This window comes from Suncus etruscus, chromosome 18 (genome assembly GCF_024139225.1).
Source record: "Suncus etruscus isolate mSunEtr1 chromosome 18, mSunEtr1.pri.cur, whole genome shotgun sequence".
In the NCBI taxonomy this organism is placed as follows: domain Eukaryota; kingdom Metazoa; phylum Chordata; class Mammalia; order Eulipotyphla; family Soricidae; genus Suncus; species Suncus etruscus.
This window is the reverse complement of record NC_064865.1, coordinates 10,016,804-10,034,895: the sequence shown is the minus strand read 5'-3', so window position 1 is coordinate 10,034,895 and position 18,092 is coordinate 10,016,804. Positions and strand designations below refer to the sequence as shown.

Sequence of the window (18,092 nt, the reverse complement as noted above, 5' to 3'; positions counted from 1 at the left end):
TTTGGTGCTGAAGGTCCCTCACTACAGTACTGAAGGGTCAGGCATATCCTCTGTCCTAGCTCTGAGCACTCTTTTCATTCCCCAAATTTTCTATATCTTTTCTATATCTATGTTGTTGACCTCTGGAGCACTGATTTGCTTGTGCTTAGAGATGAGTAGCTCCCAGGTGGGCCAGGTCTGAGTCTTAGAAGTTGCTGGAGAAAGAAGCGTGAGCCCTCCTACCTTCGTTGTGGTGCTGGAGAAAGAAACATGAGTCCTCCTACTTGATTTTCGATGTAGGACATAGTTGCTTCATTCTGGAACTGAAGCCATTGACCGAGGGTTGGGTGTAAAATGCATGCTTGTAGCTGAGCATTTTTCTCCAGGAAGATCTGAAGAGAGCCAGTTTGTTTGGACTTCCCTAGGGCAGGGCAGCTAGCATGGATCAGAGAGTAAGTCTCAGGCCTGATGTGTTCCCTCCCATCTGTGGTTCAGGATGAGCGGTTCCCGAGAGGCACAGGACTGGAATCAGGGACTCACATCCAGTCAGTCCTCTGCTTGCCCATCATGACGGCCATCGGGGACCTGATCGGGATTCTGGAGCTGTACCGGCACTGGGGCAAGGGGGCCTTCTGCCTCAGCCAGCAGGAGGTGAGCTGGCCACCCTGGCCATTCCTGGGCTCCAGGGCAGGCTTCTGAGTTCCACATGCCTGCTGTTTTTCAGCGGACTCGAGGGGGAACGTACTGGACATACTTTCTCATCAACAAGCATTCACTTGGGCATACAGGCATTCAGTGAGGATTCAGTCAACACTCTGGGCTTTCCATGGGCATTCAGTGGACATTCAGTGAGTACTCAGTAGGCATTCAGTGGGCACTCAGTAGGCATTCAGCAGTATTCACAGCACCAGCTAGGAAAGCATCAGTGTTTCTGACTCAGCTGGGCTGGAGAGAATTTCACCTTCTGTGCCCCTAAAAAGGCCACTTCCTGGATTCTGCTCTGGCTCAGGGTCCCTAATGAAGGGGTGTGCAGACCAGAGCTCTGTCCTGGGCCTGACCAATGCCCTTGTTCCTCAGTCTGGAGGGCTAGGACTTTGTACCACCCCCATGCCCACCTCTGGGAAAGTGGGCCACTCTGGGACTGAGCTGGGCCCAGCACAGCTTCTCAAGAACATGGTACCTGCTGTCTTTGTTTGTTAACCTGTGCTCACAATTGCCACCATCACTTCCTTCAGCAGCACCTCAAATGTACCTCACCCCAATCCTGAATAATAGGGGAGACTCGGGAGCTCTTCTGGGTACCAGAGAGACCCGAGTTCTTCCTGAGCACCACAGACACCTGAGTCATCCCTGAGCATCAGACACCTGATCTTCCTTGAGCACTGCAGAGCATGCTGTTCTCCCCACTTTGTTTCTCTGTGGCCTCAATTTTCCTCCAGGTCCTCTGTTATCTGACACTCCCACCTTCTCTTCTCCATTGCTTTAGTTTCCCAGGTGCTCTACCTTTAGTACACTGTGCTACTCCTGACATTTCTCTCCTTAGCTTGGATCCTGGGGCCCCAGAGAAACCCAGTGATGTTTGCTAATGAGGAAATAATAAAAGAAACAGATAGCTTATTATTTGAGAACTGCTTAGCCACCTTTGGGAAATAGTTTATTGTTTAAAAGTGGCCATTGGGGACCTTGGAAGTAATATAATAATCTTGGTCAAGCTGAGAAAAATAAATATTAAAATTGTTGAATTATTCCTCACTTACAAAGAGTAAATTTTCTTTTTTTACCCAAAATCAAAAGGGAAACGAGAACATCAGACTTGGTTATAAAGAAATAGGCCTTGTCGACAAAAACTTTCTTACACAGCCGGTACATGGTAATGACCAAAGCTTGGTGCCTGATGACCCTCAGGGGCCTGGGTGTGACACGCAAGTACTGACAGACTCATCCCCTTTTTCCTTTCAGGTGGCAACAGCAAATCTGGCCTGGGCTTCGGTAGCAATACATCAGGTACAGGTGCGTCTCTGAGGCTAGGGACAAGGTTTGAGGAAAGTAGGACCACATGGAGACAGCTGGGGGGCAAGAGATGCTGCTTCCTGAGTAGCTTCATGCTCTGTCTTCTATTACTAAAAAAATCTTCACGAAAACTTGCTGATATTTCTCTTAGTAAATATTTTGAAATTGCTTTGATATCTTTACATTTAATTTCTAAGTCATTCATTTAATCAATGGTATTAAATGGGAGGCCCTGAAGCCATCTCTTTCTAGCTGTGATGACATTCTTACAATATCATTTTCTAAATTAAAAGAATCCCCTTAAACTCACTAGTTTATAAAAATACTTAACTTTAGCATACATGGTTCCTTTGAAAAATGTAGTTAAACTGAGACATTATGAGCTGCTTTAATTTTTCTGAGAGAGAACTGGACAGTTGAAGAGCAGAGCATCAATAAAGGAATATATTCTTCTATTTTATAGGTTTATTTTTTGTTGTTGTCATTGGTGTTGTTTTCTCCCAAGTCCTATTTTTAGCAGACTTGGTTTGATATGAAACTGTATGATGGAAAATTTTATACATTATACATTATATATATATATATATATATATATATATATATATATATATATATATATATATATATATATATATGAGAGAGAGAGGAGTTAGCCCAAAAGAGCCAAAAGAGCATGGACTTTTTTGGCTAAGCTGGTCTCAAGCAGAAGTGGCTGTGTCCAAGGACCTTGTCTCACTAGCGATCCTGGAGTGAGACTGCTGGCTTCATTCCATGGTCCCTGAGACTAAGAGCAAATTCTGAGATTCTTTACAGTTCCGTTATTCAAGCAAATCTCAGCTCTGTAGTGGTTTACAGTGCTGAAATGGGATAAAGGACTTAGACCATTCACACATTTGATGCATCTGAATTGCTACCAATATCAGGATTCCTTTATGGCATAAATAATTCTTCTTTCTGCTCAGTGTAAACCACAAGAGGTCAATAAGAATCTCAAGTTTTTAATTTGTGCCTAAATAGAAACTCCTAGAATCAATAACTATTCTTTCATCTGCAGGTGTGCCGAGGGCTGGCCAAACAAACTGAACTGAATGACTTCCTACTCGACGTATCAAAGTAAGTGCTTATTTCTGGGGATGTGGTTGTGGATATTGATCATTTTTTTTCACAGAAGTGTTGGGTTGGATTCCCACGATAATGGACCTTTCTGGCCACAATAGAGTATCAAGCTTCATTGCATGGGATCCCTGGGCAAATTGAGTGCGAGAGTTCCTGTCTCACTCACATTTCTTCACAAGAGAGGTATGGAAGGCACATAATTTCAATGGTGCTCGTTTGAAATGTGATGTATGCTTCTAAATTCAGACTTTAGAAAGTGGATAGTCATAATGAGAGGAGCAAGTAATTTTCTGTGTTTTATTTTGGGGTCAGACTCGATGGTGCTCAAAAGTTAATCTTGGCTCAGTGCTCAAGAATTACTCCTGGCAGGCTTGGAAGACAGAGATGCTGGGGATTGAACCTAGGCCAAACACATGCAAGCAAAATGCCCTCCCCATTGTGCTGTCTCTCTGGTCCCAAGATGTGATATTTTTTAGTCACTTCCAGGTTCATATTGATGTTACTGGCTAGAAGGTCATCTTTATCTCTGTTCCATCTATTTAAATCATCGAGGTCCAAAATTTGCCCCTGAATGTGGTAACTTTAGGGCTGTCCAGATAACAAGTTTGCTACAATACTGAACCCCTTTCTCCAGGCCAAGCCTAAGCAGCTCAGCCTTCTCTATCTAACATGTCATGTGGGCATTGTTTATTTACTCATGAAGACATCCATAGTCCATGGAGAAATAGACTGAAGAAGTGAAGTTTAAGAGAAGTCCAGGAACCCTAAAAGAACTTGCTCAATCCCTTGCCAGAAGTCTATCTTGAGACAGAATTGAACTGTATCCATGCAGTGATGTTGCCATAGTCTCCATCCTCGAGAGAAGGAAGTGATACAGCCATCTGGGTGATGCACTCGGGCCCTGAACTGGGCTCTCCAAGCCCAAGGAATCCTCTCAGAGGACACTTGGCATCTCTTGCCCACAGCCAGGCTATTTACTATCTTTTTGTTGTTTTTGTTTACTATCTTTTGTTTTTCAACTACATTCCGTGGTGCTCAGGGTTTACTCTCCAGCTCTGTGCTCAGGAACCATTCTTGGTGGGATTGGGGAACTACTGTATGGGTGCTAGGGATCAAACATGATTAGATGCATGCAAGGCAAGTGGACTCTCTGCTGGCCTATCTCTGGCCCCAACATTACCATCTCCTATGCATTAAAGTCCTCAGTTCCCATGGCAAATAAATGAATCCTGAATTTTAGTGAATTTTTTTTGTTTGTTTGTTTTTGGGCCACACCCGGCGATGCTCAGAGGTTACTCCTGGCTGTCTGCTCAGAAATAGCTCCTGACAGGCACAGAGGACCATATGGGACACCAGGATTCGAACCAACCACCTTTGTTTCTGGATTGGCTGCTTGCATGGCAAACGCTGCTGTGCTATCTCTCTGGGCCCAAAGATTTTGGAGTTCTTTTCTTTTTTCTTTATTTTTTTTTTGGTTTTTTTTTGGGGGGGGCCACACCTGGCAGTGTTCAGGGGTTACTTCTGGCTGTCTGCTCAGAAATAACTCCTGGCAGGCAAGGGAACCATATGGGCACCGGGATTTGAACCAACCACCTTTGATCCTTGATAGGCTGCTTGCAAGGCAAACACCGCTGTGCTATCTCTCCTGGCCCTAAGTTTTAGTGAAATCATTTAAATAAAACAATCTACCCCTAGTCTATCTGAACACTTTGCTAATTTTAGAATATTAGCTAAATTAGCTAACTGAAAACAGTTACTTGACAGTAGAATGTTCAGGGAGCACCTTTCACAGAGTCTTTGTAGCATCTTTTGTTCAGAGATTCTGATGTTATTTCACCTTTAATTATTTACATTTGGAAGATCAGGGAATGGAGGAGACAAGGAAGACAGATTTATATTTTAATATAGATATATCGTAAGCCTCCAAAGCATTTCATTTCCATTCAAAATAATATATATAATAATGAATATAAAATGAGTATAAAATAATGAATATAATGATGAAAATATATTAATAAATGCATAAAGTAATGAAGATAATATATATTTAGCAATGAATATATCATGAAAACTATAATGATGACTATATATAATGATATTTATGATGAATATATAAAATACTGATGTAAAATAAATATATATAATGATGAATATACATTTTGCATGCATGGTGATTAGTGCCTTGTCTTTACTTACACACTGGTATTTTTTCACCAGTGAGTCAAATTATTTTCTCAATACAGCTAAATTACAGTTTGACTAAAATATTTTTTCTGATTATGATTTAAGTATTTTAATTCAAGTTAGCATATTTAAATATTTATTTTACTTTTCAAGGTTATTAATTGAAGTAATATGGTGACTACCAGTTTACTCCTTTATAATTTGCATTGAATGCTACAAATTATTTATATTTATGCTTGCCAATAAAATACTTTTAATGTGTATTCTGGAATTAGAATCCATATACTGAAGATTTTGGGGACATCTATCTCTTTCACATCATATATTAGAGATCATTCTGAATAAGGTCAGTCAGAAGGAAATGGAGAGGTACAGAATGACCCCTCTCATGTGAAGGACTTAGAGAAACACAGCAAGATAGCAACAAAAATCCACAAACAACAAAACTGGGGAACTGACCTGCACAATTGAATGGGTTCTGCGGGGAGAGGGGGTGGGTATACTGGTAATGTGTGTGGGTTTGGAATCATGTGCATGAAAAACCATCAGTAATATTATAAATCATGGATTTTCAATAAAATAAATTATTAAATAATATTATTGGGACTAAAGAGACAGTATATCGGACAGGACACTTGCCTGTATTCGAGACAGGGCACAGGGTTCGATTCTCAGCACCATGTTTGGTTCCTTGAGCACTGTCAGGAGTGATCTCTGAGCAGATAACCAGAAATTATCCTGAGCACCAACAGGTATAATCCAAAAACCTAAAAAAATAATAAAAATAATTATATATTTTGTTGTTACTAATTAATGCAAGGGACAAATATTAGCAGATATCCAAGTGCAAAAACTTTTGTGTTTTGATTTAAATATACATAGAACTGGGAATGCATTCAAAGTTTAACATATTTTTTGTTATAATTACATTAGTAATCTGGAAATGACAAGCTTTGTTTTCTTTTTTGTTTCCTAGAACATATTTTGATAATATAGTCGCAATAGATGCTCTACTTGAACACATAATGGTAGGTTGTCTTTTGTTTTAAAGCCTGTTTTGTGTCCCCCTTATATGCTTGTCCTAATAACTCATCAGACCTAGGAGCTGCTTGAAAGAGAAAGAAGCTGTGAATGAAACTTATTGAGTGGCCTGCAGGTAGCATCTGGATTCATTTACCACTAGCTTTAATGTTGGAGATCCTTTGAGTAACATTTCAAAAAAATCCTCCAAGTTTTTTCATTCTTCAGTGAGAGCTGTACTTTGGGAAGAGGCTGTGTTTCTTTTACATTCTAGGATTTCCACTGATTTTTTTTGTGAGCTTGAGTCATTCTGCTCCATAGTGCTCTTGGCCAAACCTCTCCTCTGGAAGGCACCAGGCACAGGAAGTGGAGGAGTTTTTGTACATGGTTCCCTGTCCAGGACTTTGTTCTGGTGGACATTTTCCATGGTTTAATGAAGGGCATGTGGTTGGGGTCATGTCCTGCTTGTATGTATGTATGTTGTATGTATGTCCTGTTGTGTGTATATGTGCATAGATTGAAGATACACATACAATATGTATTACTATAATTGAATCACTATAATTGAATTAGTAAAATTGAATCACTAGACAAAGGTTACAAAGGTTATTAATGGTTGAGTTTCCATCATACAATGTTCCATCAATAATCTCTTTACCAATGCATACTTCCTGTCATCGCTATGTCCAGTTTCCCTTCTGTCCTCCCCCACAGCTTACTTCTATGGCAGACATTTTTGTCTCACTTTCTCTTTCTCTTTTCCTTTTAGATACTAAAAGGAAGTGGTTTGCAATATTGCTACTGAAGGGATATCATTCATATCACTTTCCCTCCTTTCAGCACCAGTTCTTTTCTAGAGTGATTATTTCCATCTATTATTGTCATAGTGGTCCCTCCTCTGTCCTAACTGTACTTTCTCCACCTGTTGAACCCACCATTTACTGACCCTTTGAGGGGAAACAAGTTCAAGTCATTCCTCTGAACCTTAATTTTTTTTTATGATGTAAACCAGAGTGAAATTTCCCCTACCTAGTGTTGCTGTTATGAAAACTAAGCCAAGGAATTCAAAAAAAGCATTAAAGAGTTGTCTGGCACATCAGACACAAATATTGTTGTGAGTTGGTGTCAGATGAGCAGCAGAGAAATTCCAATGCCAACTGAACTTGGGATATTTCCGAGAGATTCCACTGTGGTTGTTTTACAATATGCTATGAGCAATGATTAGCAGGCCAAAGACATGTGAGTTGTAGTGATGATGACAGAAGCTGGCCCCAGTGGAGGCTCAGTGAGTTTGGACATGAGGCCTGGTGGCAGAGGGACTTGGATGGAGTTTGGGCAGGAGCTGCTTTTCAGCTGGTATTGGGGGAGAGATGGGTCTACTTGCATAAACATGGGTATGAGGTATATTCTGTTTTGGTGATGCCCCCATACTACCTCCTCAGTGCTGGCACATATAATATTTTTCCTTTTTATTTAAACACCATAGTTACAAAGTGATTGAGGGTCTATCATATAATGTGCACCACCCTTCACCAGTGCACATTTCCTGCCATCAGTGTCCCCAGTTTCGTCCTCCTTACTCCCCACCTGCCTCTGGGGCAGCCATTTGACTCCTCCTTTTCTCCCCCTTTCTTCTCATTTATGTACTATGGTTGCATTATTGTTAATGAAGGGGTACCATGTATATCACTTTATCTCTGTCTAATGCCCATTTCTTGCCCAGAGTGACCAGTTCAAATTATCATTGTCATAGTGGACCATTCTGTACTCTAACTGCACTGCTCCACTACTTATGACAAGCCATGGGCTGGTCCTCCTGGCCCTCATCTCTATTATCTCTGGATATTATTACTATACTATCTTTTTTTCTTATATATCACAAACGACTGCATTCATTCTATATCTTTCCATCTCCCTCTAACACATTTCACTCAGCCTAATACTCTCCACAGCCATTCACAGCTAAGCGAATTTTACGACTGTATCTTTTCCTAACACCTGTGAATATTCCATTGTGTTGATGTACCACAGTCACTCCCTTGTTTGGCACTTATAATTTTTTATCCAGACATCAATGTTGGTCTCACTCAAAGCCATTGCCCAATTGCCCACCTAAGGAGAGGACAGAATGTCGGAATAGTGTTTTTTGTTTTTGTTTTTAATTTCTGATGACAACAACCTTTTGAGTTCTTTGCATTTCTCCTGGTCTTACTCTACTTTCATTGTTAACTTTCAGATATATGCAAAAAACTTGGTGAATGCAGACCGCTGCGCACTTTTCCAGGTGGACCACAAGAACAAGGAGCTATACTCGGACCTGTTCGACATTGGGGAGGAGAAGGAAGGGAAGCCCATCTTCAAGAAGACCAAAGAGATCAGGTACAGCCAGGAGGAAACAGTGGTGTGCTGTGATTGCTCCATCCCCGCTGCTCTGGGCTTGCCCAGGTGCGCTGACAGCTCTCGTCATCTGTGATATCATTCCCACCAGGACCCGCCTCCTGAAGGTAGGACTTCTGGGAATGGCATTGCAGAGCCAGCGACACCGGCCTCCTCGGAAGCATTAGCGGCAGCCCTGGGAGTGCTGTCTTTTGGAGGCCGCCATTTTGGAAAGCATGTTGGAAAAACTGGCTAGTGCACCCAGGTAGGTATAGGTGCTCCCACCTGGTGTCTGTGGTGCTCCTGCAACGGCACCCATGCCAGCCCCTCCTGCTGGCCAAATGTTGGGGGCATCATCTTGAAGCCACAGTCAATCTCTGCTTGGCCATTAGAAGCCACTATCCCAGCACAGCTCTGAGCCTACGTGGTTTGGGGGAATACAATCACAGGCTCCCTCCAGGAGCACTGTCACATACTCCTTTCAAGAATACAGGTGCTGACTCACAGGTGCCCCACGCTGACTTACAGAGTTGCTTTTGTCCCGGTGTTCTGTTTCCTACATGCTCACACTGGTCTTGTGTCAGGGAGTCTTGCTGTGGCCTCGTGATGAATGTGAGGGTCACAGAGGGCACAGGCTGAGAGTCATGGCTGGCTTTGCCTTGCCCATGTTGGCAGGTTGTGTAGCAGCCTTCCTATTCTCACTTGCTGCCCCTGGACTATCCTGTTACTGATTTCTGAGCTGACCAGAGAAAACCAGGAGGGAGCCAGTCAGGTGTCCTAGGAATTTCCTGTGATGCCAACAAGTTAATTTTCTCATGTGTCAGCTTCCTTTGGGGTAAAGAATGGAACTTGATTTCAACAGCAAGGATTGCTCATCCTGCCAAAAAAATGTGTTATCATAAAAGTCATTATTTTTTTATAAAGTTAGAAGATATTTATGATGAGTTTCAAGTGTATATTGTTCCAACACATCCCTTCACCAATGACCACTGCCCTTCATTAATTTTCCCAGTTTCCTTCCTGCCTCTTTAGGTTGCTTCTATAGCAGACACTTTCCCTTTCCCCACTGTCACAGTGTATCCCCTTCTCTAACCTACCACTCCCCATTATCACCAAGTGGCCAACTCCCTACTGAAGGTAAATGTTCCTAAAGACACTGGGCATTTTCTAGTCCCTTGGAAGTCATTTCTAATACGTGGGTCCTGGAAGGTGCAACCTTCTCAACTGCAGTGTTAACTGAAGACACTGATGATGAATGTCGTGTGTGTTTAAAAGTCATAAACGAGGCCGTGTGTGTTAAAAATAAAATGCTGATATAAAGATACTAAATTAGGTGCCTAATCAGATAATTAAATTAAATTACAGTAATGAAAACACTACAAGCTATAAATTGTTTTGTTTTATATAGTTGCATCTTGCATATGCTGTGACATCGAATACCTGTAAAGTATCTGGGGGCATAACTTACAAGATTGGAGATAATGTGGTTGAATGTTCTTGTTTATATTGCATTCCTGTATTGTATTGTGTCACCAATATTTTATGAATGTTGGCAAATTACTGAACCCACTGGATTTTGGTTTGCCATTGTGGTAAATATATTTTTTTAAATATTTGTTGAGAATTGGAGTGATAGTAAGTAGGACAGGCACTTGCTTTGCATCACCTGGGTTCCATCCCTGACATTCCCTATGGTTTCCCAAGCACCACCAGGAGTGATTCCTGAGTACAGAACCAGAAATAACCCTTGAGCATCGCTGGGTATAATTAAAACAAACAACAAAACAAATTTAAGTTGGTGTATTGTAAAATCATCCACACACCCTATTTCCAACCCTGGATACATGGGTCTGAAGCAGAGTCGCTGCACAAAATAATCCAAAGCAGGCTGAAGGTGAAACACGTGTAGTCTAGCAATCTTCTATCTCATATCAATAGTTAGCTGTCTGCCAGAACTGTTGTTTTTATTGAGTACAGAGACCAACCCAGGTGGGGAAGTAAAAAGAGATAGCTCAATCCCACCAAGGTTTACATGTAAGAGAATCTCTGTTTTGGGGGTAAAATCAAGTGTAAACAGATGCAAAGGAACCAGGGATGATCTTTTTGGATGAAACCACATTGTGAACAAATATATACCAAGAAAATAGGCATTATCTTTTTTTTTGGGGGGGGTAAAACAAGGTGTAATCTAACAGTGTATCTTGTAATTTATAAAGCATCTAGAAATATAAAAGATCATAATTGATTAGTGCAGTGATATGCCAGTCACTATATCAATTTCAGCATCATCTTGTGTAACCACATATATTGTGATATATTTCTTGAAACAAGTTTCTCAAATGATTATGATTCAGTGTTTACTGCCTTACCTTTTTAAGTATTTTGTAGTAATAAGATGATTTGGGTTGCTTACATGTAAATTTAATACGAGTATTTAAAACAGCATGATGCTTTCCCCCTAAAATTTATTATGGCGAAGTGATGGGGTTCCTGACATTTGGGAAACCCCAAGTTTTAACCAGCGTGGTCCTCTCTTTGTGTGCATAGGTTCTCCATCGAGAAGGGCATCGCTGGGCAAGTGGCCAGAACTGGGGAGGTCCTGAACATTCCTGATGCTTATGCAGACCCACGCTTCAACAGGTCAGGAGCGGGACACCCATGCAGTCTCTCATCACTGATACACACACTTTTACACTCAAATTCACACACTCACATTCACTCATACTTACATACACTCACATACACACACTTAAACACACACCCACAAACTCATACACACACTCAAACATATAGACATTCACATGCTTACACTCACACACATGTTCACGTTTACACACACACATATTCATTATCACAGCTCTTCTGAAATCCCCACCCCCAACTTTAGCCCCCGAGTCACTTTCCCTAGGGGTTTGTTAACACCCAGTGAATACCATTTGACGAACTTAGTGTTCAGACAGGTGTAAAGTGGTAGATGCCAAACTCTTTAGTGCAGGGGTCTCAAACTCAATTTACCTGGGGGCCGCAGGAGGGAAAGTTGGGGTGAGGCAGGGCCACATAAAGGATTTCGCTTACTGAATATTCGCAATAAAAATCGCATTAGTAAGAAAAAATTGCAAAAAATCGCATTAAACATTTGCATTCTTGGGGTATGCAAATGTTTAATGCAATTTTTTTTCTTACTAATGCGATTTTTATTGCGATTATTCAGTAAGCGAATAATCGCGAATACTGCAATATTTGAAGGCCAGCCATGGGCCACAAAATGTTGTACTGAGGGTCGCAAACGGCCCGCAGGCCACGAGTTTGAGACCCCTGCTTTAGCGGGAGGAGCAAAAATGCTCAGAAAGCTGAGTTCTCAGAGCCAGAAGGACCATGACACAGAGGGATAAAAGTATGCATTTACTTTTGAATTCTGGTTTCTTCATCTTTAAAGTGGGCACAATAATGCATATCTTGACATTTAGGTATTTTTATATTAGAGGATTTATGCATAAAAAGTCTAGCAGGGTGTGTGTGTGAAGTAGTGGCACAGAGCGGTAAGGCATCTGCCTTGCAGCTACTAACCTAGGACGGACCGAGTTCGATCCCTCAGCATCCCATATGGTCCCCCAAGCCAGGAGCGATTTTTGAGCACATAGCCAGAAGTAGCCCCTGAGCGTCACTGAGTGTGGCCCAAATACCCCCCCCCCCCACACACACACACATACACAAAATCTAGCTGGGGCCAAAGCAATAGTACATGGCTGACCCAGGATGGACCTAGGTTTAATCTCTGGTGTTCCATTTGGTCCCCCCAGCCAGGAGCAATTTCTAAGTGCATAGCCAGGAGTAAACCCTGAGCATCACTGGGTGTGGCTCAAAAACAAAACACACACACACACACACACACAACATAAAACCTTGCCACACCAGCCCTCCTTCCCTTTTTTCTTTTCTTTTTCTTTATTTTCTTATTATATCAATCTCTAGCAAAAAAAGTCTAACTACTTATCTAATAACATGAAGTAGGAATTCAGACAGCTTCAACTTTTATCAAATACAATTAATTTGGCTCTTAGTATGATTTATCCAAAATTTGTTCTTATTTTGAATGTCATTGCAGAATTAGAAATAAATTACATAATTTTATTTTATTTATTTTTTTATAACAATGCTTGGGGATTACCTGTCTGCACTCAGGAATCACTCCTGCCAGTGCTTGGGGAACCATATGGGTGCCAAGGATTGAATCTGCATCAGCCATGTGAAAGGCAAGAAGTCTAACTTACACTATCATGACAGTCCAATAACCTGTATTTAATAAATGCCTAGAAATTTAAATTTCAAGATCAGTTTTGTTACTGTCTTTACAGCAGTTTTCACAGATTTGCTTTAGGTGTTTTATTTATTTATTTATTTTTTTAAATATAGTGGAGGAAGTGATTTTTTTTAATTTAAACAACTTTATTACATACATGATTGTGTTTGGGTTTCAGTCATGTAAAGAACACCACCCATCACCAGTGCAATATTCCCATCACCAATTTCCCAAATCTCCCTCCTCCCCACCCAACCCCCGCCTCAGGCTTTCTATTTCCCTCGTACATTCTCATTATTAGGATAGTTCAAAACGTAGTTATTTCTCTAACTAAACTCATCCCTGTTTGTGGTGAGCTTCATGAGGTGAGCTATAACTTCCAGCTCTTTTCTCTTTTGTGTCTGAAAGTTATTATTGCAAGAATGTCTTTCATTTTTCTTAAAACCCATAGATGAGTGAGACCATTCTGCGTCTTTCTCTCACTCAGCATAATAGATTCCATCTACATCCATGTATAGGAAAATTTCATGACTTCATCTCTTCTGACAACTGCATAATATTCCATTTAGGTGTTTTATTTAAAAAAAAGCCAGATTTTTATAACACAACAGGTTGCACAACTAGCTTCATCCAAAGGGTTTTCAATGAATTCAAGAGAGTGCTGAAAAAATTGTTTTTAGGAAAGCCAATGATTTTAGTTTAAACACGAAATATGTTTATTTCTTACATGGAACCTTGATGTTAAAAATTATGGGTTAGCTCTTAAAATGAAAAGACAAGCAACAGAAGTTGAAGAGACATTTACAAAACATCCGTCCCATAAAATAGTCACATCCAAAATATGTAATTAACTTATTTAACTAAAGGGACACATAGTCTTGAAGACACTCCACAACAAAAGAGGCATGAGTCATATTCAATCAGATGGAGAAATGATTGATGTGAGGGGAATCTGATCTTATTGACAAGAAAATTCTTCTACCCACTCACTTGAATAACTATAATTTAAAAGCTCAGCACTAGTAGCCGTGTCAGTATGGACAGGACAAATCTCATGCTTCCCTGGTGGAAATGTCCTTGGAACAACCAAGAGGAAGCTGTGTCTTGATTTCATGGACAATGAAGCTTGCACATTTCATGTGCTTGCAATGCAGCCCTTGGAGAAAGATGGCGCAGTTCATCTACAAAGATTGGAGACCTGGTCAAAAATCTTGGCTTATCTTTGAAGATTGGGGGAGCAGGTCTCCCAAATAACATCACTCATAATGGCCAAATCCCGTTCAGCTGAATCACTGTAGGAACATACTTGGCCTGCAGGAAGCTCAGTGCAGGAACCAAGCCTACAAAGGACACCTTCACCTGATCTTTATGACCTTTTCATGACCTTCATGTGATCTTTAGCTGGAGGGTGACTCTATGGCACAGAAAGTCTTTCCTATCAATCAGGACTTGGTCAACTATCCACTTTGAACTGAGCAGTAAATATATGCCTTTAAGGCCTTGATGCTGCTCTGAAATCTTTGGGGGTTCTCATGTGGTGTCTGTGTATGAAGGAAAGATGGGCCATTAGTGTTGGAAAGCCAGGCAGACGGGACCTACTGAGTATACCAAAGTCTGGGTTCTCTGTGGACTATCTGGCTATATGTACCCAGTTTGGAGGATGTTTTGTTCTTCACCAGATATTCTTGAGTTTCCCCTCTGATTGCATTTTGCCTCTAGTTACTGAGGGCCTTAGAGTTCATCACTAAATGGCCACTTTCCCAGAGACTCTTCTGAAAATCAAACCCAGTTGGCTTAGGGGTGGGGTGAGGTGGTAATGGGGCTCAACCTCATGCTCCAGCATTTCACACAGCCACCAAAGTCTCAAACATTCATAGCTTGGGCTGGTTCTTTGTAAGTGGATGGATGCAGGCTTATGATGGGGCCTGCCATGGTCAATGGCTCTGATGGCCTTCCCTCTGTGTCCTCAGGGAAGTGGACCTGTACACGGGGTACACCACCCGCAATATCCTGTGCATGCCCATCGTGAGCCGGGGCAGCGTCATCGGTGTGGTCCAAATGGTGAACAAGATCAGTGGCAGCGCTTTCTCCAAAACCGACGAGAACAACTTCAAGATGTTTGCTGTCTTCTGTGCTCTTGCCTTACACTGTGCCAATGTGAGTACTGCATGCCTACTCTACTCCCATCTCATGACAAGTGAGGACATGGTCTGTGGTGCTGAGTGGAAGTTGGCCTTTCCCCATTTAGCTCCATTTCACAGGGTGCCAGGGAAGAAGGTGCAGGCCATGCATGTGGCCAACCTCAGTTAATAGTCCCTTATTCACTGATTATGGTCACTCTGCAGACAGAGCTAGTGCTACAGGGTGCTGAGCACTGCTGATATGGCCCAAACCCCATCCAATAAATATTTCCTTCATGAACCAGAAACAGTGAATCTGACTGAGGGGAAATGCTTTTTTTTTTTTGAACCCCTTGGAAGGGAAAGTATGTTACTATTTTACACTTATTTCAAGGTATGATTTGATAGCAAAGTTGTGGTACAGGTTAATGTCTAAGCCCAGGATTGTGTTTCATCATGTTCTACTGCAGCAAAGAAGGGAAATTTCTCAGAATTTCACTCTCCATGTACCTAACATTTTAGATTTGGGAAAGATGGCAGTGATTGGTAGTCATGACTCTGGCCAAAAATTCAGACTTAGGTGAAAAAGGGAACCTACAACTCACAGTCCTGCCTGTATACCCAAGAATAAAGAAAAGCTCCATAGATTCCACCAACTAGTTTTATTTTCTTTTATGCTAGTATTTTATTTTCAGAAAGGTAGCATTTGTTGAAGGACACTTGCTTAGAAAGATGTAAGAGGAAAGAAAGAAGGGAGATGCATGTTCTAGAGCAAACACAGGTTCCTCTGGAGTGGACAAAAGTGGACAGAGGCTAATCGAGTTCTGTATTCAAGGCTGAACATGGGCTCAAAGAACAAGCTGACACTGGTATTTGACATTAACTGAGAATTTTATAGACTATAAACTCTAGTAATTCTTTGGTGATACAGGAAATTTGCAGTTAGGGACTTCTTTTCATTTAATTTAATTTAATTTTTTTAGTTTTTATTGTGGTAAAAGTGAATTACAAATCTTTCACAGTAATATTTAAGGCACATAGTGACAATGAATATGGGGCATTCCCACCAGCAGTGTTGTCCTCCCTCCATCCCTGTTTCCAGCATGCATCCCAGATCTCCCTCCTTTACCCCCATAATGCTAGTGGAAAAGTTCCCCACTTGTACAGCTTGTTGTAGATTGGGTGTCAATTCTGTTGTCATTGACTTTGGATTTGGTATTCAAGTCTAATCATTTTTTATTTCCACCAAATGAACATATGAATGTCTGGTCTTGGTACCATGTTTGTGTGTGGGTGGGGGGGGGTAAGGCAAACAAAGAAGAGAAAAACTAGTAGTTAAGGACTTTTTAAAATTATCCTCTTTGTCAAAGTAGATCAAATCAGCATCAATAGTAGTTCCCATCAGTTAAAAGAGAGAAGGTGCTCACTAGAAGTAGAGCTAAGCCTCATGAAACAAGCCTGCAAGTATTGAAAGCTGAGAGATGTGACATAGAAGAGACGTAAGAATGGTCAGTTGTGAGGGGCCAGCACTGACCCCCTTTTTGCCACCTCTGGTGTCTTTTGGGGTGGATGTACTCAGTTCCAGAGCTCTTGTGAAGCACACTTATGCAGCTGTGAGGGGTTTCTTTGCTTCGAACTTTTCCTCTAATAACCATAGCTTTCATATATAAGTAAACATTGATAGTGTTTAAATAAAGCAAATTTAAAAAAAGTTGCCTTTAGAAAACAGATACAGAGAAGGAAATGACCTATGTTGTAGGAAACTGTACAATTTTTTTCATCTATTTTAGGGGTGGAGGCCATTTTCTGGTGGTGCTCAAGTTTACCCAGGCTCTGGTCTCATGATTACTTCTGCCCAGTGCTCTGTGGTGCAGGGATAAAACTCAATTGCCACTTCAAGAAAGATGCCTTCATGTTTCTGGCAACTTGTTTGGACAATAAGAAATCAGCATTCTTTTCTTGTTTGTTTGTTTTTGTTTTGAGGCCACACTTGGCTGCACAGGGATCATTTTTTAGGGACCAGTATGAAGCACTGAATTGTTCTTCAGATTGAACCCAATTGGCTATGTGTGCAGGGCAAGCACCTTACTCTTTTTACTATCTCTATATAAACATATATATGTATATGTATACATATATAAGCACCTTACTCTTTTTACTATCTCTATATTATATGTATGTATATATACACACATGTATATTATACTATCTCTGGTCCTGTTCATATCAATTCTTTCATTATTTTTTTCTAGGGAGCCATAGCTTACTCCTGGCTCTGCACTCAGAAATCGCTCCTGGGGGACCATACGGGATGCTAGGAATCAAACCTGTGTTTGTCCTGGGTCAACTGCTTGCAAGGCAAATGCCCTACAGTGCACTGTGCTATCCTTTCAGCCCCTATTTACATCAATTCTTACTCTTACCTGTCTTTGTATTTTTAAGGCAGCCATAGAAATCACTCTCATTACTGTCTCCCAAGAGAGAATAAGAAATTTGGTTACAGCAATTTATCATCATTAACTATCCCTAATTTAAGATGTCAAAGACTGTATATATTAGGTCAAACATCAAGAATGATTTTAATGATAATTAGCTAAGAAAATGTATATTCCCTGGAGGCCGGAGACTTAGCACAGAGGTACCGTATTTGCCTTAGATGCAGAAGGATGGTGGTTCGAATCCCATATGGCATCCCATATGGTCCCTCAAGCCTGCTAAGAGTGATTTCTGCATGTAAAGCCAGGAGTAACCCCTGAGCACTGTTGGGTGTGACCCAAAAAAAACAAAAACTAAAAAAAGGAAAAGGAAAAGGAAAGGGAAGGGAAGGGAAGGAAAGGGAAGGGAAGGGAAAAAGGAAAGGAAAAAGGAAAGGAAAGGAAAAAGGAAAGGAAAAAGGAAAGGAAAGGAAAGGAAAGGAAAGGAAAGGAAAGGAAAGGAAAAAGTAAGGGAAAGGGAAAAGTAAGGGAAAGGGAAAAGAAAGGAAAAAG

General features: G+C 41.1%; 1 protein-coding gene across 1 annotated transcript in view; it reads left to right on the top strand.

The window, feature by feature from the left end:
• Nucleotides 1-18,092, top strand: part of LOC125996554 (cAMP and cAMP-inhibited cGMP 3',5'-cyclic phosphodiesterase 10A) — a 238,348-nt gene that overhangs the window by 175,348 nt on the left and 44,908 nt on the right. Inside the window, exons 7-13 of the mRNA XM_049765489.1 lie at nucleotides 475-630; nucleotides 1,939-1,989; nucleotides 3,044-3,102; nucleotides 6,266-6,317; nucleotides 8,546-8,688; nucleotides 11,233-11,325; nucleotides 14,956-15,142. Coding sequence (XP_049621446.1) covers nucleotides 475-630; nucleotides 1,939-1,989; nucleotides 3,044-3,102; nucleotides 6,266-6,317; nucleotides 8,546-8,688; nucleotides 11,233-11,325; nucleotides 14,956-15,142 — 741 coding nt within the window. The remainder of the gene's footprint in view (nucleotides 1-474; nucleotides 631-1,938; nucleotides 1,990-3,043; nucleotides 3,103-6,265; nucleotides 6,318-8,545; nucleotides 8,689-11,232; nucleotides 11,326-14,955; nucleotides 15,143-18,092) is intronic.